Consider the following 25,053-nt stretch of genomic DNA (forward strand, 5'->3'; position numbering starts at 1 on the left):
TTTGAAGTCAAAATTCTGAGGAACAAAAAATAGAATTCTGAGATTTAATTTTGAATTAAACTCACTTTGACTTTAAACTGAGAATTTTAAGTAGCTTAAATTTTTCACATGGCCCTAACCCTCTTTCGTATCAGTTAACACACAAACACCAATTTACCCTGACATAAGCTTATAATTTTGATGCGTTTTTCCAACATTACCAGTAACAGTAGCCCATCACGATTTTAAAAGCCACTGGTGTAGCTCCAAGTACAGGTTGTAGTAGGCCTACCATAGTTTAAGGTGCTAGAATAGGTTGAGAGAGATAGCCTACCCAACCAGTCAGAGATGCTAGTTACCTTTTTTATTCCTCTAAGTTTATACATCTTAGGACAGATGCTATATCTCAAAGGCTATCCTGGTACTATGATGCTACTTGAATGAGCGTGCAGGCTTTCAGATTCTCTCTGCGTTGCTCAGTTTTATAATAGTGACTCAGTTTGCCCATCATGATCATAACACAGTTAACACCTCAATTTCAGACTATGATGCCATTTTCTGACTGCTCAGAGTATTGCCTTAACTGTCTGCTTACTTCTTTTATCTTAAAATATACATTAAAATAAGTCACAAGAATCCAATACGTGAAAAAACTCAACTATTGCCACAAACAAAATCTGTCACATACATTATAAAGTAAAAGTGATGAAAAGAAAATTGTGTAATATAAATTTATCAAAACATGATCACAATAATTGACCCCTAAATGTGTATATATCATCTGCCATATTATGATAATGGAAATATTTTATGTACATAAATTCCAAAACTTAGTTGTCCCGTATACTTATTGTCTTTCAAATCACTAGAAGGTTTCTCGTTTCCCTGAAATGGGTTTTGGGATATTCCAGCATTTGCTGAAACATATTATGAAATTGTCATATATATGGAATTTAAACACCAAAATTAAATAATACTGTTTAATCTAAATGTAGACCTGCATTGACTGAAAGTACGAACAGACATGAATAGTTATTTTTGTTTGTAAGCACCTGATTATTGCTGTTGGAACTGTAGATTCAACTAAATCCAGGTCTGATGTTAAGACTGCTTGTTGCCCGTTACTCACATTAGAAAAGCATTGATGGCGCTCCTGTAACTTAAACAAGACCGTTGGATAGCTTTTTTTAGCTCTCTTCTTTGTCCAGCCCTCATTTTGATGGATTATGTGTTAACTGTCTGGAAATGCTTTTTACAAGACCCAAAAAGACATTCCCTCTGGCTTGAATCAAGTTATAGCAATGGGCAGGCAGAGTCCCAACTACTAGAGCTGCAGGGAGGTGGTGGACGCTCTTGATCCCCCTTTTAATGCCAAGTCCCACAGCAACATTTAGAAAAGAGGATATCTCTGCCAGGGTCGGCAGAGGAGGCTGACAGCCCTGTGTCCAGAATTATCAGCTGTTGGCCTGTAAGCTTATCGTAAAAGACGGGAGACCCATTCCAGCTGTACCACTCTACACGTCACACCTAATAATACACACTGACAACAGGCAGAGTGGGACAGAGGGAAGGGGGTCTGACTGACTCACTGGGTCTGGTAAAGGACTATATATATTGTCAGGCTTGCTGGGAGACAAAGACACACTAGAAAACAACCAGCCGATCTATCACACTGGAAAGAGGTGTCTGTGGAATCAATACACCAACTTCAATCACCATGTCACAGGTGGGTTAGGTCAAATATGATGTTTAGGTTATTTACAGTAATTGAACACAGTGTTTTACATGCCTTCAGCACTCATAATCTTCCCATCTTTCTTCAATTCACTCCAGCCAGCAGAAGTGAAGAAGAAGAAACGTCCCCCGATGAAGGAGGAGGACCTGAAAGGAGCCCGCAGTAAGCTGGGACTGAAGGGCGAGGTCAAGAGTAAGACCTATGAGGTCATGGTGGAGTGTGGTGAGTAAAGCCGTTTGTTAATGTTGTTTCTTCTGACACTGAAAAACAAACCAATGTAACCGACGTAACATGTCAGATAACGCTCTCTCTATCCTTACAAAAGTAATCTTTCTTTTTTTTATCCTGCTTGGCCTGTAGATGTCAAATACTAAGTAAATATTACACAACTATCCCACTTCTATAACCTAAATAGAAGAGGCTCTAGCTAACATTAAATAATGTGATACTGTGGATATGTTGCCGTTTTAGAATGCTATGTATTTTGGCCTCTTCCATGGTGAAGCCTACATACATCAGATTATTCAGATTTATGGGGTTTTAATTTTAGGGGTTGTGCAATAGCTTCATGATATGATGCAAAGGGTTGTGTGTATATTGCTCTTGTCACTGTTTGTGAAAGATGAGGAATAGATTGTGGCTGTGTGATGTGCTTCAGTCTGGCTACATATCACTTTGTTTATGTTGTTTTTTAATTGTAAGTATATGTCAGCTGTATGACAAAACAATATGTCAAGTGTTATGTGTGAAGCATTTGAACTCAAGGCAAATACACCTATGGGGACAATAAAGTATCGCCTGCAAATTGGCAAATAAAGAAATTAATACCATGATTACATCTAAATCAATACAAGAAATACATATAAACCATGATAAAATCTTGTGAATGAATGTTGATTAAAGCAGTGGTTATTGTGGTTGATCATTATCAGCAAGTGCATCTGGCAAGTTAGTTATTCCCCTATCAGCCTCTCGGTGGCTAAACATTTAGTTTCAGATAGTCACCTAACAATGCCCTTTCAACTTTACTCACCCACACACAGTGTGTGGTCAGAATCCAAATAAACAGCCAACATTGATTTTCTGCAGCTCACTAAGTCAAATGTGCTTTTTGAATACTACTTGAGAGAATGTGATTTTACAAGTGTATAGTCTATTACTTTGTCCAGCCTCAGATACATTTCGCAAAATGTTTAAATATTGCTCAGTTGAATGATTAAAAGATCATGTCAGCTTTGGAAGCCAGTGTTTAAGCTACTGTTACCACTAGGAATCAGACAAGAGAGTGTTGGCAAGAGTGCTGCATCCTAAACACAAGACAAGTTGTTGCAGATGTTTTTGTTCTCACATACTTCCCTTCATGATACCCATGTGGAACTCTTATTACTTGTTGAGGATGAGCGGTTACCTGGTTTAAGCACCCGTGTTTCTGACGATACATGTCTGGGTCTTTCTCTCTCTGTGTTCAGAACGTATGGGCAAAGTGGCTCCATCTGTGTTCAGCGGTGTGAGGACGGGGACAGAGACGGCCTTGGGCAAGCCTGCTGCTGCCAAAGCTCCTGGAGGCAGTGTGTTCAGCAAGTAGACACCCAGGCATAAAAGGACATGACAAAAGCACTGAAGAAACACACTGGTGATGTTGCATAATATATTGCAATATCTTTTATCTATTTTTTTTTTTAATGACGTGGGATTGCCAGTATAGTGTGTTGACATTACTGCTATGAGGGTAAGCAGTTATTGTACTTTGCAATTTGCACAGTGCATCATACTTGGTAAACAGCTCAGGTTTGTGGCTAATGATCTGTAAATGAATTGTGACATGTATTTGTCAGTGTTGAAAGAGATTGTTGAAACATTTGCTTATTTGATCTTTTTCTTTTAACTGACCATTTTTACTAAATAAATAATTTCCCCTTGTATTGAAATTTCAATTTTTTCATCGGTAGTAAAATTCATAAAGAGTAGGTCATAGTAGGTCACATAGCATCTGTTTGCATTCATACACAGCACCTCTACCCAAATGGCTAAACGATTTGTTATTGCAGGTTTAAGTAACTTAATCTGAAATGACAGGGACCTTAAGGAAACACCAGACTTGGGTCTTTCTTGGTTGTTAGAGTAGCGTTCTCCAGTCCTTCTGGCCACAGTAAAATCAGTTTTCAAGGCCTTTATTGTTTTATTATAAATTGTGCTTACATGGTGCATGTACTAAATACAATTTCACTTACGTTAATCCAAGTTACCACAAACTAATAATCACTAACCAATACATACACAGAGAAATAATGAAATCCCTAGAGGCTTAATCCAGCCCTGGCTGAGATGATTAAAGTACTCTAACCAATACACAAAACAAGCCATCTGGGTTAACAACTAAACCCCAAATAACCATCTCTACTGTGTTAAGCGCTGAATATAGTATACCTGCTTCTATCGCTAACACTGTATCATGACATCCGTGCTGCAGACCCAGAAGACACAACTTGCCAAAAAAGAAGTGTTTGTTCACAAGGTTCAGAGGGCCCAGAACTACAAAAATGCAGTCAAAAGTTTAGTTTTAGTTATCCCAGTAATACATCACAATGGTCTGATTCATCTACATGCACTATGCCTGCTGGCCAAATCAAGCACTAATCAGCTTTTTTTAAATTGATAATTACTTTTGAAAAACATACAAGAGTCTGTTTGATTTGCTTACAGTACTGTCTGCACCCTGGCAAGTGGGAGACGACATAAACACACACATCAAGAGAAGCAGCACAGGCTGTTGAGTGAGTCCAGCGAAAGAGGAGAAAAGCACCAAGTGAGAGGTGAATGAAGCAAATGTATCTGCTAAAACTGCTGATTATTCGTTCAGAGCCATTTAAACATATAGACAACATATACAAAATACTTACGTTTTTAACTAGAATTATGGGGAGCAACACAGATATCTAGCTGCAATGCTAACTGGAGCTAAATAAATAAAATAAATAAACTGAAGCCAAAATTAATATAGATCCTTAAATGCATAATTAAATGAACAAATAAATGTTGGAAATTATTAGAAATACAGGAAGAAATTAATTTAGATTTGTTGAAATTTAGATTAAAATTAGATTAAGATTAAAGGGACCTGGGTATGATAATTACTGATGAAAACTGGTTTTCTTATCTTAAAGACATCCACAAATGTTCTTTAAATTCTCTAAAGACACCAGCTAATTCAATTCAAAGTGCTCCATAGACTTCACTACTCCTGTACTAAACTACATTCTTTCTATCCTTCTGTCCTTTTGGTCTTGCCCTAAGCTTAACAGATATTGGTCAGATATCTCTGCCTGCCTCTCCATTGTTTATGACTGTGATATTGTACTAGACCCGTGTACTGCGGTTTTCGGCAGGACCAGTCATCTAAAAATGTTGCACCACCTACATTGCAAGACTGTTCAATATGGCATGATTATTGCCAAACGGAATATTTTGACATTGTGGAAAAGCGAGGATGTTCCCTCTTTTAAGACCTGGCTAGCAGAGATGTCCAACTTGCTACATATGGAGAAAGTACAATACGTCTCCCTCAACTCTGTAACTTTTAACGAAATTTGGCAACCATTTTTATCTTATCTATCAAGAATGTCTTAAAATGCTTGATTTTCACTTGGTGACTGTGGTTTTACTGTTTCTCAGAAGAGCATAATATATTTCTTTTACTTTATTTCTTTTATTTGATCCTGTGTTTGTACATGTATATATAAAGCATGCATAATATTTTCTTTTTCATTTAGCTACCTAATTGTTAGTCTATTGTTATTGTTTTTTGCTTGTCTATGGGTGGGTTGCTTTGTTATGTTCTGCTGTGCTTTTTCTTGTTTGTTAAATAGAAAAGCTATAAATAAAATATATAAAAAACCCCAATTAGATTAAGATTTTTATTTCCATAGTGATTACCAACAATTATTTATTGATGTATTTATTTGTTCATGCCCTTAGGCATTTAATAAAGCAATTCTGTATCAATTTCAACATTTATTTATATATTTCCTGTTGTAATTTAATAATGATAATATTATTATTTTTTACAATTCAATTCAGACTTTAAGGGCATATCGCATGGGGATCCATAGCACAATAAAATACAAACACAAAGACAAAAAAGAAAAGGAAAGAGGAAAAAAATATAATGAAATGAAAAATGAATGAAAAATAAATAAATAAATAAATAAAAATCCACAAAAGACATTCCACAGTGATCATACATTTACACACAGACTGGAACATTCTAGACATTCAGAGTCGGTTAAGTTAGCAATATAATATAGTTTACAGAATCAGATTACTTACACATATTGTCTACATCTATATATAAGATTTTGTATTACAGCAGAGCAGGTGGGTACACCAACATTAACAACCACTGTGAACATTTTTTGTAGCAACGCCACAGGTTGCTAAAAAAAAAAAAAAAAAAAACCTTGAAAAAGAGAGGTTTTCACAATCATTGAACACATTTAGAAAGAGCCAACATGTTTGCTTGTGCATACAACTTTCAACACTGTCTGTAATTGTCCTTATCGTCTAGTTCATCGGTTATATGGCTTAAGTATTTAGCCTCATGGGAGAAATCAGAAAATACTACTTTTCTGGCTTCCCTACTTCTGACAATCATAATATTACTCTTATTTGCATTATATTTGATTGTGAACATACCCTCTTACAGAAAATCACCAAATCAATTTCTATATTAATAGACTAGGGTGTTCTGAATAATTTGTCTTTCATACATGTTGTCCCTCACAATGTTACATTACATTTACAAGTCAGATTATTTTCCCAACCTCACTATTTCTTTTTTTTGAATAAGTACAACCCCGACGCTGTGATAAAAGCGTTCCCTGACCGGGAATCGAACCCGGGCCGCGGCGGTGAGAGCGCCGAATCCTAACCACTAGACCACCAGGGACAGATACGACCAAGCTTGAGCGAAGAAAAATAAATAATATCTAACTAAGTCATTTAATAATAAGCGCGTTTTCCCCACATAATCTAAATAGGCTACCATTTATTCTTGCCCGCATCATATTGTTTTATTTCTTAATTAACTTCATGGTCATTGCTCTAATGCTGCAGCTGCTTTTACTCCCACCCACGGTTAGGTTTGCTTTTTTATCAGAATCAGAATCAGAATCAGAAATACTTTAACAATCCCAGGGGGAAATTATTTTTGCTACCACTCCAGGTATACAAACAACATATACATATACAAACAACATATATTATCCAGACTTTTAACATATATAATAAAAATGCCTGTAAAGAGGTATAGTTATTTCGAACACATTTCTTTTGATCACTTAATTAGGGCACCTGCGTGGGGCGGAGGAAGCATAGTCATATCATCACTTCGCCACACACACACACACACACACACACACACACACACACACACACACACACACACACACACACACACACACACACACACACACACACACACACACACACACACACACACACATAGACAGTATATAAGTAGACCACACCACACACAGCACACGCATTTCCCTCTACTCATTTCCGGGTTCTCTTTCTCCATAAACAACATGACAAAACGCACAAGTATAAACTTCAGGCCACCTGTGAGGCTACGGCGAAAGCTCTGCGTAGAGCCCCTGCAGAAGCATAAATCCCGCTTTACTGTTAATATTATTTGATCTTTCGTAGGTGGTTTGAGACGCCAGACTATGCAAAATAATATGATCCGCTTCATACTGTCTAAACCTTCTAGGTATCATGTGGGAAGAAATGAGTTTAAGAGGGTTGATTTTTTGCCTGTCAAGCTTAGGGTGGAACAACTTAAACTCAATCATATGTACAGTATTATTAATGGTGTAGCCCCAAAGTATTTGGGTTTTCAGATTTTGATGGTCCACACTCAACATGCCCATGAGACTAGGGCCAGTGTCCGTTCATGTAAGGTGCCATGTGTGAATAGTGAAGCAAGAAAATCGTTTTTTTATACAGGAATTATTTTATGGAATAGTCTTCCACTTCATATTAAAATGGCAGCAACATAAAGGGATTTTAGAGGTAAAGTTAGGGTCTACTTGTGGAATAAAATAGACAATTAAGTGAAAATAAAATCTAGACTGGGGATAGGGTAATTTATTGCTTTTGTAGTTCATGGTGTTTTATCTGGTATTTTGATGTGTAGTTTTTTTTATTTTTAATTGTTTTAACCTTAGAAGGACTGTATGTGTTTTGCATGTGTTGTATGTCTCGTTTCTCTTACATCAGGGACCATGTTGGAAACAAGTGTTTTTCACTTTTACATGTTATCCCTTGGATATCACCTCCCCCCCTTGTTGTCTTTCTATATCCATAAATAAAACCAAACCAAAGTAACACATAATATTGTTCACAAAGGCGTATAAGGTTTGTATCAGTCACATATCAGTTTCTGAGTCTTCTCTGCAATTTTGGTTTCCCACTCTGCGATGCTTTCATTTATTGCATTCTAAAAGGAGATTTTATATTTTTTTTGTTATCATGTTGACTGTGCTTCATCAACACTTAGGCCTACCACTTCCTGGTATTCATGCATGGTGGTGGCCTGTTAGCCTCAGCCTGCTGCTCTGGCGGGATGGTCCTGAACAAGGACAAGAAGAATCCATAAGTGTGCAAAGTGCAACTTCACACACACACACACACACACACACACACACACACACACACACACACACACACACACACACACACACACACACACACACACACACACACACACACACACACACACAGTTTTTGTTCCTCCCCCTGGCCAGAGAGCTTTTTTCTCAGCAGTGAAGTCAGCCGCTGTTCAGTAGAAGTTTGGTCATGTCTGGACAGGGTGTTGGACTGCTGCTGCTGTGGACCAGCGCCTGCCTCTGGCTGCCCGGCCTGGCCCGGGGCACTCTGATCATCTCCGGGGACCATGAAGCTCTGCAGGTAACTTCACACACTGACCTTTTTTTACTCTGATCGTAATTTGAAATCACATTATACAGATATTAATTTTAATCTGGTGGTTCCTGATTTAGCCCTGAAATAGTCTGTTTTCTTCTACATAACAAACTGCACTCCTTCGGAACTAGTTTGCTATTTCCTACTCTTTGAATGTTTATGTGTGACACAGAATGTAAATCATGTTATGCCAGTATTTTCTTTCCTAATATCTTGGCACCATGTTAGTTTACCCTGCTGTATTTGTATTTCAGGAGACAAGAGGAGCTGCCAAATCACTGCAGGTACTTGCCAGAAACTATTTACCGACAGACCGTCCTTTCATATTATGGCGAAAATGTGCTAAAGTTGCATCTTTTTGCTACATTATAATTCTTATAAATAAAATGCATATGGCTATTTTGTACATGGGTAATTCATATTTTAAATAGCATAAAGCTATATAACAGTGGCAGTTGAAATTGTCTTACATTTTGATTTTCCAATTTCAAAATTCCAAATCTCCTTTTCCTTTGTGTGTTTGTTTTTATTACAGAAAAGAAGTACAAATGAGGCCACGGTAAGAAAATAATCTGTTTGTATCTCTATTGATGATAATGATGATGGGAAACATTCAATTAAATACAACTTTATGTATTCTGTAAGGGCAATTAAACACACAATAAAAAGGAGAAGAAAGGAAAAACTCTAGTACAGTAATCACCATATCTGTCCTTTACTGGCAGGCTGTGGAACCAGCAAATAAAATAAATAACTTTAAACTTAACTGAATGAAAAGGAGTTTTCTTTTCTAATGTCCACACTTTCCCTGCTTCGAGCATACACCACCCAGGTTGCCTCACCCAATCTGTCTCACACAACACTCCCACGGTGGAATCAGTGACATAATGTCTTTTTTAAAATGTTTCAAGCGGTTATAATTTTATTTGGCACCAATCGGCGTAGAATGCCTTTGGACTGGACCCAGCTGCAAAACAGCATTCAGTTTGAAACAACATAAAAATGGCAGATAATACAGTAATTCACTGTATACCAATGATGTATGTGAAGTGCTTGTGTTGTAGGCTTTCCATATTCACTATTTATTGTGTGTTTCAATATTTCCATCTTTTCCTCCTTCTCTTTCTGTCTCAGGTGGAGGTGTACAGTGTGAAAGTGGACTGCACTGTGACGTATCGTTTCGCCCACACCGTCATAACCTCCAAGGCTCTGAACAAAGCAAACTTCTCCCAGGAAATCGTCTTTGAAATGGAGCTGCCCAAGACCGCCTTCATCACTAACTTCAGCATGTTCGTCTACCTCCATTCTGATTTCCACTCTGTCCACATTCTTGCATTATGACAATTTGCATGTGACAGTATTTATCCCTACTTTTTTTTTTTACCAGTCGTGCTCTAAAGATGATTTATCTTACTGATGCAGTTACTTTACCTTCCTTAAGTTGCATTATGTCGTTCTCCATCTTTGTGCCCCACAGGGAAATTGATGGTCAGATATATGTTGGGGAGGTGAAGGAGAAAGAGAAAGCCAAGAAACAGTATGAGAAGGCTGTTTCCTCTGGACGGACTGCTGGACTGGTCAAGTGAGTCAGTCAAGATGAAAAATACATAAACACAGTTTAAAATATATGTTCAAAGAAACATGCTTCTATATGGTACTGTATCTACATTTTTATGGATTTGTAAAGATCCCAAATGGATAGTTTTAACATAGAGGCTGTCAATGATCTGTGTTTCATTACAGGGCTTCTGGAAGAAAAATGGAGAAGTTTTCAGTGTCTGTCAACATCGCAGCTGAAAGTAACGTGACATTCATTATGACCTACGAGGAGCTCCTTCAGAGGAAACTGGGCCAGTATGAGATTCTTACTCGAGTTAAACCCAAACAACCTATCCAGGAGTTTCAGGTTCATGTTCAAATCCTGTCTCTTGGTGATTTCAGATAATCTTGTAGTATCTGATGATTTACAACTTTGATTTAAGTTTAATTACGCCTGCATATATTCAATTCAAATGTATTCCATACAATAATGTGTTATTGAAGTCATGGTGAGAAGGTGAGGCCCTATACATGAGAAAAGATGGAGAGGACATAGATGTGGAGTCTAAGAGAATAACAGGAAAGGGGCCCTGATAAATATATGTCCTGGCAAATATGTATTCTGTCATTCTACAGCTAAATAACAAGTTTAGGCACAGTTGGTTTACCTTACAAATGATATCTGCCTGTGTGTGTGTGTGTGTGTGTGTGTGTATGAAAACAGATTGTGACAAACATCTATGAGCCTCAGGGCATTTCTTATGTGGATGCCAATGCGACCTTCTTCTCCAATGAGCTGCTCCCCCTGGTGGAGAAACGTGTCACAGGCAACAAGGTACATGTTACAACAGGCCTTGTAAGAAGTTGTCTCTAATTCTTCAAAATTATCTTGGTCTTACTTCCTTTTATTCACATTTAATAAAATGACTGACCCAAGAATTAAGAGTAAGCTAAACCACTGGTATTGTATTCCATTGTCAGGCACACATCTCTTTCTCGCCAACGATGGAGCAGCAGAGGAAGTGTCCAGGTTGTGATGGAACACTCATTGACGGAGATTTTATTATCAAGTACGATGTGAACCGAGCAAAGAGCCTTGGAGACATTCAGGTCAGCTTTCGACACATACTGTACTTAGTATCGGCTTAAGATTGGTCTGACAATGCAAGACTAGTATCTGCTGAATGCACAATTAAATATGGCTTCACATGTGACACTATACAGAATCCCTGTAATGTTCTTTGTCTGGAGGCTGCATTGTCAAATAAAATTGATTAATTAGATTGCCCAACAACATGAATAGAATAGGATAAACTTTATCAATCCTCAAAGGGAAACCTGGTTTTCTATCACAGACAGACATACACAGCAATAAGTTATTTACACAAAAGATAACACCAGGCAGAGTCTTTGACGAGAAATACATAATTCAATAGCAGCAAGAGAGTTATTAAAAGCCAAGTATGTGATCAAAGTTTGATCTAAAAACAAGATCATGAAAACAAAAAGTGTAAATGTGCCAATGTACAGTATTCAGACAATTACAAGATAAGAAATTGCTGCATGCAATGAATGCATAAATAGTGAAATAGTAAAAAGTCTAACTGATGCAGGAACAGAAGACATCCTGAACCATAAGTGGAGCATTTTGGCAATAGAAGCCATTGCTCCTGCTATTGTTTATGAAGGCACTGTGCAGGGGATGGTCGTCCCGTGACAGAAATGAATCAACTACTTTTCTTGCAATTTTCATGTTGCTTTGTAATTGTTTTGTGTATATTTCTGCTCTTTGATTGGCTTCCCTTTAGATTGTGAACGGATACTTTGTGCACTTCTTTGCTCCCCCTGACTTGCCCACTGTGCCAAAGAATGTGGTGTTTGTGATTGACAGGAGCGGATCAATGAGTGGAAGAAAGATTGAACAGGTGAGAGTTAATGTGTTTCTAATTTATTGATTGCCCACATGCACACATTTTGACCTCTGACTTTGTAACTCTTTAGACACGAGAGGCATTGCTGGCCATCCTTAAAGACCTCAGCGAGGAAGACCACTTTGCCCTTATCCTGTTTGATGACAGTACTGATTCTTGGAGAACATCACTTAGCAAAGCAACCAAGGAAAATGTGGCTGCAGGAATGGACTTTGTCAGAATGATACAACAAAGGGGATGCAAGTGTCATCTTAACTCCCTAAATGATAGAAATATGCTGTCTACAATAGACTATACATTTTACAATGTGTTGTGTATTTTCTTTCTAGCTACCAATATCAATAATGCAGTGTTGGAAGGTGTCAACATGCTGGTCAAAGACAGGCAAGAGAAGAAGCTCCCAGAGAGAAGCACCGATATGATTATTTTACTGACTGATGGAATGCCAAATAGTGGTGAGCATGCATAGTGTGTACATACTGTAGGATATACTGCACATTTCATTCATACACTTTTTATTTAGCATTCAATTTCTGCATGTTGTGTCTTTGAAGGAGAGTATCACCTCCCTAAGATTCAGGAGAATATTCGTTCTGCTATTGGCGAAAAAATGTCTCTGTTCTGTCTTGGATTCGGAAATGATGTGGATTATTCCTTCCTGGATGTGATGAGCAAACAAAACAAGGGAGTGGCCCGCAGAATCTTTGAGGGTTCAGATGCAGCTGTTCAACTTCAGGTGGAATATATTTTTGATAATACTTAGATTTTTGTTAGTAAGTAAGTTAAATCTAAATAATACCAGCTATGACACATTCTTCCACAATTACTGTATGTAATCACTATTACATACATGGATGGATGGATGGATGGATGGATGGATGGATGGACAAATAGATGTAATATAATGTGGGACGCATTTATTCCAGGGTTTCTATGAGGAGGTGGCCAGCACTCTGCTTTCAGAAGTGGACCTGCGTTATCCTGACAATGCAGTGGACTCCCTGACTACCAATCACTACAGCCAGTTTTTTAAAGGCTCAGAGATAGTGGTGGCCGGTCGGGTGATGAACAATGACCTGGACAACTTCATGGTGGAAGTGTTCGGACAGGGGGTAAGGACAAGGAAATGGCAGAAATTTAGAGACAATGCTGAGGTGGAAAGAAGACGTGTTTTCGTTTTTCTTAGAAATTCATTCATTTTATTTTTTGTCATAGTTTGAGGAGGACTTCAAGGTACAGGGCCAGGCCACTGCTATGGATTGGGACGAGATATACCCAGATGAGGAGTACATCTTCGGGGATTTCACAGAGCGTCTGTGGGCCTACCTCACCATCCAGCAGCTACTGGAGAACAGGTCTGTTTGAGTCATTTCACTCAAGCTGAGACCTGAATTGCTTTAGCTTGGAAATCTTTATTTCCCATTAGTCTCATTAAACGTACAATATGTAATTGTCTGCCGCTAGGGGTCTCTCAATCAAAACAATGGATGTAAACACGGACGACGTCGTGAAGTGGCATTATGGGATGTGGCATTATCTGCCTGCACGATCCGTTCGCGCATGCGCGGTTGTACAAGGATTTACGACACTGCACGATCTGTTCCACGCTTCCGGTCGACAGCCAAGCTAACGTTAGTTTAGCTAACAGCTAATTTGGCTAACCGCTAGCTGATTGTAGCGGTCTGCCGTTAGCCTCCACAGGCAAGCTAACGTTAGTTTAGCTAACGGCTCATTCGGCTAACCGCTAGCTGATTGTAGCGGTCTTGCCGTTAGCCTCCACAGGCAAGCTAACGTTAGTTTAGCTAACAGCTAATTCGGCTAACTGCTAGCTGAGACAGCATGTAATAACTTTAAAAGACCCTCAAAATAAAACTTGAAAATAAACGTTGACATATATAACAAACACCTAACATATATAACAGCTGTTACGTCAGTTCTACTTTACTTGTGCTCATTTAAAATACAATCACTCAATACTTGTCTTTATTGTTATTACTGTGAAGTCTTAATTTACCTGTAGCCTGCTTTTCCCATTACGTTTGAGTTAACGTTATTTTAGACTGAATCTAGCTGTCAGCTAGCAGTTAGCCGAATTAGCTGTTAGCTAAACTAACGTTAGCTTCCCGGTGGAGGCTAGCCATAGGCTAGCGTGGAACAGATCGTGCAGGTCGTATCCTCGGTAAAACAGTATTATCTTGCGCATGTGCAGAACGAATCGTGCAGGCAGAACGGATCGTGTACCGACAAGGTAAAAGGTTTTATGACGCCACTGACAGGCGTCTAAATGAAACGTCCTGTATCATTAAAATAAAATAGCAGTTTTTTCTGGGTTTGAACATTGTTGGAAACATTTAGGATAGTATAAGTACACCACTCAACAAAATATATAACATAGGTATAGTCATTTTTTGACATTTTAATGCAGAATTGTTACATATTGTACCTTTAAAATAGTTGTTATCGTCTGAGAGCCCATGATAAATCTTGTAATATTAATTTATAGATTCCATGGTGATTTCCTAAAGGCCAGTGTCATATGTGGCAACTTAAGTATATTTTCCTTCTTGCAGCAAGAAGGGTACCGAAGACGAGAATGCCAATGCCACAGCCAAGGCACTGGAAATGTCTCTGCATTACAGCTTTGTCACCCCGCTCACCTCCATGGTGGTCACCAAGCCTGAAACTGAGGACGGACCAGACAGCCCTTTCATTGCTGACAAACTGACTGAGGGTAAGGGAGGAAAGAGAGGGTTTGAAAAGTGATACTGGGCAGGCTTTCCTGAACACGGCTGCTGTCAATCTTTTTTCTCTAAAAAAGCAAAACCTTACTGTAATACATTGACAAGCAGCACTGTCTGTTAGATTCATGTTATTATTATAATTTTGTTTTTATAAATATTATTTATTTTTACTCAACTATACCAGCAGAGGCTGGTGCTCCAGTTTAAACTGTGGAATATACTAATTGTTTTGTCCATCTGTTTTTTGACAGAGCAAAGACAACAAGCAGAAAGAGTGTGTAAGACACTTTTTACCGTAAAGCATAAAAAGACTTCTGGGATTAGGTTAATTCACTGTATTGCTTTTAACTTGAATTGTATTGTTCCTGTGTCTAGCACATCAATATAGACCCCCTTCTTATGCTTACCAGCAGCCAGCACAACCCACATATTTTGGTAAGTACACTTTAAGCTATGGTAGCTGCATGGCTCAGGTGATGGCAATGTCTGTCTTTTAGTCAGTTGGCCTGTCAGTCCATCCTGACAACTATTAGATACATTGCCAAGAAATTTAATACATACATTAATGGTCCTCAGAGGATGAGTTATCATGACTTTGGTGGTAAGGTCAAAATCTTTACCTTTGCATTGAAATATCTCAACTACTATATCAACATCTACTAGATAGATTGGCACACCTTTTATACAGATACTCATAGTCCTTTCACATATCTGATACTTTGGTTTATGACCAAATACCTGCAAAACTAATGACATCCCTTCACATCATCTACAGCTATATTTTGTGCATAGTGGCTTTTAGTAAATGTTAGCATGTTAACACGCTAAACTAAAATGGTAAACATGACAAACATTACACTTACTTAACATCAGCATGTTAGCATTGTCATTGTGACCATGTTAGCATGCGGCCGTTAGCGTTTAGTTTAAGAGCACAGCTGTGCAAAGGTACAGCTTCAGAGAGCTGCTAGCATTGCTGTAGACTCTTAGGGTGTTTTTCCATTACATGGTACCTGCTCAACTCGCCCTGACTCTACTCACCTTTTTTGTATTTCCATTACAAAAAAAAGTCCCTGGTAGGCCCTACCTGCTAACAGGCAGTGTTGGACAAGTTACTTCCAAAATGTAATACATTATAGATTACTAGTTACTGTCATTTGAGAGTAATTAGTTATATTACAATATTACTGTCTCTGAATTGTAATGCGTTACACTACTTTTGCATTACTTTTGAGTTACTTTCACCAAAATAACAGGGGAAGTTTGATTTGGCAGCTAGCTTGTGAATTTCACCACCGGATCAATAAAGTCTCGTCTTTATCCACTTTAATACATAATACATTATTCATATTTTGTATAATTAATATACATATGCAAAGTAACTAAAGCTATACAAAATGGATAAGTAAAACATATAATAGGCAAGTAGGAGAAAATAAAAATACTCAAAAGTATGGCATTGTTGTAAAATGTTTGTTTATAGCACTTCAATAAGAAATTCATGTTGTTTAGGTTAAAACACTCTAAAGGAAATGTTCAATTATAGTGTGATTAAAACTCACTATTAACATTATTTACAGTACTTGATTTACAGCTGATTTGTGAAAAGGTAGCCTACACAACCTTATTTAACAGTAATTTAGTTTTACTGCGAACCGTCACAGGAAGAGCTTTTTATTTTGAAGTAAGCTACACAGAAGTTGTCTGTTGTGTAGCCTACTCTTGCTAGCTTACTGAGATGCAACATGTCCGTCAGGCTCAAGTTGTTCACTTTCTTGTTTGTAAAACTGCAACATATTGAACGGTAAATGGTCACAGTAAAAGACAAGCGCTTTTGGTCGTCATTAGAAGCCATTCCACTACAGGCATAGTTACTCTCCACGGCTGATAAAAATGCAATGATATTTACGTGTAGCAAGCCTCAACATTAATTCCCGACATGTTTATATCTGTCAGCCGCTGACGTACCGTCACCTGTTGGGACAAACATGCTGTCCGTACCGTCTCTGGTTCTGGCTCTGACCACGGGAACAGAAACAGGACAGCTCACTTCAACGCAGCGTAATAACTCCTGAAAATAATATCCATCTCGCAAATGTATTTGTCTCTGCAGTCATCTCAACCATCGAATACAGCGACAGGAAAATAATACGGCTTTTTTTTTTTTTCCTGTGAAGAAATGTGTCGCGGTGTTGGTGAATTCTTAAAAAAACCAATGCACCACTAAATGTTGCGTTAAAATGCATTGTAACTCGCGTTACTGAGATTGTAACGAGTATAATATTACCGAAATTTAATTAGTAATGCGTTATATTACTGCGTTACAGCAAAAAGGAATACATTACTGTAATTGCGTTACTTTTGTAACGCGTTACTCCCAACACTGCTAACAGGTACTTTTTTTAGGATCACCTCCGTTGAGGTTCCAAGACTACTGATTGGTCAGAGAGAATCGTCACTAATCGCAAAATTACGAATCCCTCTATGGCCACGCCAAGACCCGCCCTACGAAGCAGCTTGATTGGTTGGGGTTAGGCATTTGACCTCGAGTGGTTAAGGTTAGGATAGCCGATTGGTCAGGGGATAGGACCTGTACAAATGGGGTTACGTTACCTTGCGTAAGCATGGACGCCTGGCCAACAAATGCTACTGAAGGGTGGGTCTTGGCGTGGCCATAGTGGGATTCGTAATATCGCGTCCTGAACAAACCCGCCATTTTTAAATAGTTTAGCCAGCAGTGGTTTGTTTTTGCTGCCTCCTGCTTCTTTTGAAACAAAATTTTTCTTCTGGCAGTGGCAACAGCCACATGCCGAGAGTCAAAAACAACACACCTTCGACGTTCTGTGTGTGTGTCGCGTTAGGTCACGGCAGTTTCCTGTGGCCTCGCTATGACGACCAGCCACGCTCACCTCAGGCATGAGGCAGTAGTAAATTTGCAATGGAAAATGGAGGACGGGGCACCGCGGTCGAGCCGAGTAGAGTAGAGTTGAGCAGATACCACGTAATGGAAAAACGCCATTAGTCTTGTCAACATGTTGTCTTTAGCACGTTGAACCAACACTATACCAAAAACAAAATCATATCCACTTTGTTTATTACTGTCATTATACTTCGGTGTCACCCGCAGTGGATGGAGATCCTCATTTCATGATAGAGCTCCCTGAAAGAGACGACGCACTGTGCTTCAATATCAACGGCATACCAGGAACCATTTTCAATCTGGTCAGAGACCCAGAACAAGGTCAGTGATTATCATCATGACTTTCTTACCCCTTGACTTTTTACTACACATGTATACTCCTTGTAGACCAAGATTTTGGACACTTCTAATCTATGTGCCAGTATATCATACCATGCAGTTAAACTTGTTGTTTCCTTAGGTATTTTGGTCAATGGCCAGATCATCGGAGACAAGAAGATTGCCCCTGATGGTAAAATTAACACCTACTTTTGGCGTTTTGGCATCATCCACCAGACTCTGGGGGTGAGGCTTGAGGTGAGCACTCAGGACATCTCGGTGCTCCAGGACGGAAAATGGGTCAAACTGCTGTGGTCTGATACAGCTTCTGTCAAAGGACTCAAGTAAGGACCCCAGAGAACTATCTCTCTACATGAGTAATATGAAATATAAAATCCAGTTCAGGATGAATAATTGTCATCTCTTTCCCCCTGTTTCTTCACCAGTGTGGATCTTCTCTTGACCAAGGATCGCAGCCTAACAGTAACTCTAAAGGATTCTGTCAAGTTTGTTGTCCTGCTACACAAAGTATGGGTGAAGCACCCATACCACCGGGACTACTTGGGTTTCTACACGCTGGACAGCCACCTCCTGTCCCCTTCTGTTCATGGCCTGCTAGGTACAACATGACACACACGTAGATTGCATGGTTTAAAGTTTAACAGCAGGTCAAAACAAGTGATATGGATTGCATTTCTAAAATTTTCTGGGGTTTCTCAGACAAAAAAAAGAAAACGATAATAATAAAATAAATTGGCAGCCAACAGACAAATAACCAGGTTTTTTGCCACTTTGTTTGGGGATTGGTCCGATGATAGTCTCTGGATCAATGGAAGTACATTGCCAGGATAAGCCTGACAAGCCTCAATCTGCTATCTTTGTGTCAAAATCCCTTTGCTATGGGAAACAACAAGGACAACCTCCTAGCTTTGAAAATTTGAATCATGCAATAAGGCAGGCCGGCTTGGTTCTTTCAGTGAATGATTGTAAAGATTTTCAAAGAATATGTTTACAGCATTTACTATCTAACTGACGTTTCAGGACCGACTGACGGGGATTACTATGGACGTACACATGGCGATCGAGCTAATTTAAATAGCTCACTTGCAACATTACTGTTCTGGTTCACTCTCACCTTTTGTCATAGTGTTGTTTTCAATTGCAGTAGGGAGCTATTTTCAGTACAAAAGCTTTATTAAAAAAAACTGCACACTACCTGCTGAGCATCAAACGCAGACAATCACATTTAGCAGTTGAAAATAGTAGAGCATTTAGCAGGTAAAGAGACAGATATTTTCCTCAGGAGTTGGTAGAAACAAAAACAAAGCTGAAAGGAGAGTGAATATTGGACTTACATTCATCACAGCTAACGTTTCTTTGATTCTAATGGATGTGTAAACAGGCAGCTGTTTGCTAACATGTTCGCCATAGCTTTATAAGGTGATCGTATCAATAATTACAGCTTGTTGCGCTCCACTCAAGTGGCCAACACAAATATTGTGGCTTCAAATTAACCTGGATAGTTTCCTTATATGAGGCATTCACAGGTCCTCACAGGAGGGATTTTCGTTGTGATTTGTCTAATTATTCTTTTTAATGATTTTATTTAATGTTCTTTGTGATGTTTTGCAGCAAAATGTGGTTTACAGTAGTTATTGAACCAAAACCAGATTTAAACAATTGTCTGCATGAATCATCTTTCATACAGTACAAACAGATAAATACTTAATACTAAATACTAAAAAAATCTTTTTGACATTACAATATAAACTCCAATTGTTTTAGTTGGTAACTATCACTGGTGGAGAGATACATGGCCAGAAGGATTTTATTTTAAAAATGATATTTACTTTAAATGGTGGGTCGTCCTCCAGGTCAGTTCTACCATGGGATTGAATATGAGGTGTCAGGCCTGCGTCCAGGTGAAGTCCCAGAGAAACCGGACGCCATCATGTATGTGAAAGGACAGGAGCTCAATGTGACCAGGTACGCTGCATGCCTCAGATAAGTGTGTCCCATCTCAGTGTTGAAGAGTTTGCATGCAATGTGTATCCTAAATGAATAAATGCTCTACATTACATTTCTGTCCTGGTGCACAGAGGCTGGCAGAGAGACTTCCAGAGGGATGTGAAGAACGGAGAAAATGTTCCCTGCTGGTTCATTCACAGTAATGGAACAGGCCTTATCGATGGAGATGCAACAGACTATGTTGTGTCAGGCCTTTTTAAAACTGTATAAAGACAAGTTACACATCAAAGTCTACACAATAAATATTCAAAACTGCCTGTACTTACACCATAAATGCTCTGACTTCTTGTACCCAAAGATAAACAGTACAAAAAGTACTGGGAGACAGCCTCAGCAATCACTTGTATTGAAATAGCCTACATGGGGCACAGTTCTTAAAGATGGACTCAAGCTAGATTCAGTCATTTCATTTCAGTGTTTCATTGTTTGCAACATTGTTTAGTATGTCAGAAAAGACTGTTCAGTTAATATGTATCAGGCCTTTGCTTTGGTTACTCCATTTTCCCCTAAAGACATGTTTAACTTAAGTCTACTAGCTTGCTAATTTCAAACCCTTGTATGATGACAATGGCGGCACACCCTGCATTTTTACTCCTAGTTTAAGTGTTTGCTAAAGTCAGGAGCTGACAGGAAGTAAAGTGGCATCCAAATTGTTTCCAAGCAGTGCAATTCTGATGAAAAGGTCTGTTAAAGTGCCCATATTATGAAAAAATCACTTTTTCTGGGATTTGGGGTGTTTTTTTGTGTCTCTGGTGCTTCCACACGCATACAAACTTGGAAAAAAAACATCCATGCTGTTTTGAGTGAGATACAGGTTTCTGAATGTGTCCTGCCTTCAGTCTCCGGATGAGCTGGTCAAAATCTGCACGGCTTTCTACGTCAGTAGCCAAGATAAGGAGGCTAACCGTAGCTAGCTTATTCTGAATGGCAAAGCACTGCTACAACACACACTAGTTCACCATAATCTACAAAATAACTACTTACATGTCCCTATTCTGCAGGTATTCCACGCAAAGTTGGAAGTGTGCTCTCGTTTAGAAGAAGTCTCCCGGCTAATCCTGCCTTGTACTACTGAAGTTGTAGAGACAAACAGCTAGCTAGATGATGTGATCTTACCTAGCTACTGCGCATGTGCGACTGCCAACAAAGATGTTACATCAGTGAGAGGTCTCACTCTGTAGCTAAAACAGAGACCTGAACACAGGGTGAAAAGAGGAGCTGCAGCAATGTGTAGTACAACACAAATATGGTGTTTTTTGAAAATTAAACCATGTAAACCTATTCTAGTACAACCTCAAAATACAATTATGAATCTGAAAATGAGCATAATATGGCCACTTTAAAGTTCATTTAAGGTATACTGTAGGATTCCTAAACCACATGATACCAAATCAATGTTATCTTAGTTGTGACAAATTGGTGAAACGTGTCTTAATGGTCAAAAAATCCACACAAAAAAAAGTCCTCTGTGTACAATGTGGCTCTGATTATTGTTCAACTACAGGAAATATCAACACCTAACAGTGGTTTACACTTTGTGATGATATAACCAACCTCATTCACATAGCATATTGAGAAGAAATAAATACATTCATGAAAGAGATAAGCACAAGATCCATGTGACCTGTGATCCATGTGCAGTGAATACGCACACACACACACACACACACACACACGCACGCACGCACGCACGCGCGCGCGCGCGCACGCACACACACACACACACACACACACGCACACGCACACACACACACGCACACACAGGATCACAAGTGTTGATTAGATGAGCATATTGGTTAGTAGTAAGACACACACTGACTCAATGAAGACTCAAACAAGAGTTGCAGAGGTAGAAGGTCCCTTCTCCTGTGGGTGGAGTAAAACTCTTATGGGAAGACTTGAGCCCCACATGCCTCAAATTCTCCCCACACTTGTTTTCAGTAATGCCAGGGCAGAGGCTCTCCTGTTTCCCAGCTATGCCTGTGCTGTGGAGAGTCATGCAGCTGTGGATTTGTCTTGGTAATAACTGGTTAAAACACGGCTGATAAAGTTTCAAATGTGTTTTAAATGAAGTCAGTGATGAAGGGCAGTATATAAAGTGCTATACTACATGTGTGTTTATAGTCGTTCTAACAATGGATGACTGGTCAGAGACCAATAGATCTCTTTAGATGATTTATTTATTTTTCTTTTCTTTAAAAATAAAGGATCATGTATGGTACTCTTCCATGTGCCTTTTATTTGCCATTCTCAGCACAAAATCTGTGTTATCCAGTAAACTGGGACTATAATTTGAGAGGATTGTACAATTATAAAAACCTGTCCTAATTGTACAACTCTCCCAAATTACAATCTTAGTTCACTGGACCAGTAACTAATATAGTTGAGGCTACTGTACATACTGTGCATTCATGAAACAACAGGGAGAGGACACCTCAATGGTTTTTGACCTTATGAATATCAGAATCAGAATCAGAAATACTTTAATAATCCCAGGGGGAAATTATTATTGTTACAAACTCCAGATATACAAACAACATATATTATACAGACAATATATATATTAAAAACAAATATACAAATTTACAGTAGATATATATAAAAGATCAAATGTACAGTATCAGGGGCGCTGACAGGAATTTTGGGCCCCATGACAAAAAAATCAAATTGGGCCCCCTCTGCGCAGCTGTTGTCACCACATCTCTAGGACTAACTGTCCCATCAAAAGCTTTACATAACTCTAATTAAAGGCTTCCAACTGTCTTGCTTCTTGTAGTTCAATACTAGTAATAGAATTTGACAAAATGGAAAATTCTCTTAACAAAATTAATTATTATTATAATTATTAATGAAATCCCCACAGACTCCCTGCAATGATGCTAACTGGCATGTCATTGAACACAATGGTGCTCACTTTCTTCACTGGGACAGGGAGGGGCACAATTAGGGGGAGACTGGGGTGCTGCTGACTCATCTGTTGTTAAGTCTGCTAAAGGGGGCAGGGACAATGATTTAAAGGAGAACTCCGGGCAATTTTTACGTTAATCTTGATCGCTATAAGTATATGAGTACTGTCGATAGCAAAAAAACCAAGCCGAATCGGTGCTAGCTAACTGGAGCTGCTGCAGCTAATGTCGAGAGCTCCCACTTAGCTAAAACGGCAGTTTTGGGGGCATATCATAAAGAGTGCCTTTGTGCCTCTTAACAGACACAAAATGCAATTAAAATGTCTGTGCAACATGAACAGGGCCCTTACATGACAACAAGATGCGTTTTCAACTCAGACATTGTTTAAATTCACCTACCCTGTTAGCTGCTAGTTGCCGTCTGGGATGAGTGAGTGTTCAGCCAGGCTTCGGTAATAATCATCAAGCAGCAGTTCCCTGTGTATTTGTAGCATATATATCCATTTTGTGTGCGATCCATCTGGCGTTGGTGAATAGTAGTCTCTGCAGTGGCGAACTGTGTGTTAGTTGCCTTAGCCAGGCTAGCAGGGCCGACCGGCATCCTTCTAATTCCTCCCCGCCTTCCTCACCTGCCGCGGCCGACAACAATCCACGGGCACCCGCTGGCCTGGTGGATGTCCTCCAGAGGCCAGTTCATGCTTTCACGGCGAAATTTTTGCGGCAAAAAAAAGTTTATTTCCCCCTCAAAAATAGGTAATTGACACTGTAGTGGTTATGATCATGTAATCAGTGACTATGTAACTACATGGAAACGGGCCAAATGATGCCTGGTTCTTGTACAGTAATGGCGTTACTGAAGGCTAACTCTAGCTCCATAGGTTACTTCAAGCTTCTTCCCTTGTGAACACCTCCGCTCTTCACTCTTCTCACACCACGCTTCCATCTGCACACTGCTGTTTACCTTTTCCTGCTACAACTGAAATCCCACGGGACTTCAGCGCAAGACTACAGCCAGCCTTCTGTAACGCTGTTACTTTACAAGAACCAGGCATCATTTGTCCCGTTTCCATGTAGTTACATAGTCACTGATATGATCATACCACTACAGTGCTCAATTACCTATTTTTGAGGGGGAAATAAACTTTTTTCGCCGCAAAAATTTCGCCATGAAAGCATGAACTGTCCTCTGGAGGACATCCACCAGACCAGCGGGCTCCCGTGGATTGTCGTCGGCCGCGGAAGGTGAGGAAAGCGGGGAGGAATTAGAAGGATGCCGGTCGGCCCTGCTAGCCTGGCTAAGGCAACTAACACACAGTTCACCACTGCAGAGACTACTATTCACCAACGCCAGATGGATCGCACACAAAATGGATATATATGCTACAAATACACAGGGAACTGCTGCGTGATGATTTATTACCGAAACCTGGCTGAACACTCACTCATCCCAGACGGCAGCTAGCAGCTAACAGGGTAGGTGAATTTAAACAATTTCTGAGTTGAAAACGCATCTTGTTGTCATGTAAGGGCCCTGTTCATGTTGCACAGACATTTTAATTGCATTTTGTGTCTGTTAAGAGGCACAAAGGCACTCTTTATGATATGCCCCCAAAACTGCAGTTTTAGCTAAGTGGGAGCTCTCGGCATTAGCTGCAGCAGCTCCAGTTAGCTAGCACCGATTCGGCTCGTTTTTTTGCTATCGACAGTACTCACATACTTATAGCGATCAGGATTAACGTAAAAATTGCCCGGAGTTCTCCTTTAATATGAATATCTTGATAAACGTTTCCCTGCACTGATTAAATGGTGATTAAATGTTAGGCTAACACTAGTCTGTAGATAGCTAAGCCAACAGGTTAATACCACTCACAGACTATAGGCTACCCACCTTTCTTGGTGAAAAACTGGGTTACAGTTTGACACCCTTTCCTTTGTCTTTCCTCTCTCTCTTTTCTCTCTATCTTTTTTTGAA

At 39.3% G+C, this 25,053-nt stretch overlaps 2 protein-coding genes, 1 long non-coding RNA gene and 1 other non-coding gene across 4 annotated transcripts in view; 2 read left to right on the top strand and 2 right to left on the bottom strand.

Annotated features, from left to right (window-relative positions):
- Window positions 1-8,164, top strand: part of stimate (STIM activating enhance) — a 28,995-nt gene extending 20,831 nt beyond the window's left edge. Inside the window, 4 exon segments of the mRNA XM_031278272.2 lie at window positions 1,813-1,936; window positions 3,184-3,347; window positions 4,985-4,995; window positions 8,154-8,164. Of these exon segments, the coding sequence (XP_031134132.2) occupies window positions 1,813-1,936; window positions 3,184-3,299 (240 nt within the window). The 3' untranslated portion in view covers window positions 3,300-3,347; window positions 4,985-4,995; window positions 8,154-8,164.
- trnae-cuc lies at window positions 6,588-6,659 on the bottom strand. Its single transcript has one exon. It is a non-coding gene; the product is annotated as a tRNA-Glu (tRNA).
- A 367-nt stretch (window positions 8,165-8,531) lies between the features above and the next one.
- LOC116035245 (inter-alpha-trypsin inhibitor heavy chain H3) lies at window positions 8,532-20,449 on the top strand. Its single transcript, XM_031278237.2, has 22 exons — window positions 8,532-8,683; window positions 8,953-8,982; window positions 9,234-9,257; window positions 9,833-9,987; window positions 10,176-10,280; window positions 10,442-10,604; window positions 10,962-11,072; window positions 11,219-11,347; window positions 12,046-12,162; window positions 12,239-12,407; window positions 12,498-12,623; window positions 12,723-12,904; window positions 13,095-13,280; window positions 13,384-13,523; window positions 14,739-14,899; window positions 15,161-15,187; window positions 15,285-15,344; window positions 18,037-18,150; window positions 18,290-18,491; window positions 18,594-18,766; window positions 20,022-20,133; window positions 20,247-20,449. The coding sequence occupies exons 1-22, from the start codon at window positions 8,573-8,575 to the stop codon at window positions 20,383-20,385; spliced, it is 2,736 nt and encodes a 911-aa protein (XP_031134097.1). The 5' UTR covers window positions 8,532-8,572; the 3' UTR covers window positions 20,386-20,449.
- On the bottom strand, window positions 15,799-17,433 carry LOC116035273. Its single transcript, XR_004101315.1, has 2 exons — window positions 17,294-17,433; window positions 15,799-15,992 (listed from the first exon to the last, which is right to left on the bottom strand). It is a non-coding gene; the product is annotated as an uncharacterized LOC116035273 (long non-coding RNA).
- Window positions 20,450-25,053: the final 4,604 nt, after the last annotated feature.

This window comes from Sander lucioperca, chromosome 6, assembly GCF_008315115.2.
Source record: "Sander lucioperca isolate FBNREF2018 chromosome 6, SLUC_FBN_1.2, whole genome shotgun sequence".
Lineage (NCBI taxonomy): Eukaryota > Metazoa > Chordata > Actinopteri > Perciformes > Percidae > Sander > Sander lucioperca.

Coding starts and splice junctions, on each gene's coding strand:
- LOC116035245 (XM_031278237.2), top strand. CDS start 8,573: ATGTCTGGACAGGGTGTTGGACTGCTGCTGCTGTGGACCAGCGCCTGC. Junction 18,151..18,289: donor GGTCAGAGACCCAGAACAAG/GTCAGTGATTAT, acceptor TTGTTTCCTTAG/GTATTTTGGTCAATGGCCAG. Junction 18,767..20,021: donor TTCTGTTCATGGCCTGCTAG/GTACAACATGAC, acceptor GTCGTCCTCCAG/GTCAGTTCTACCATGGGATT.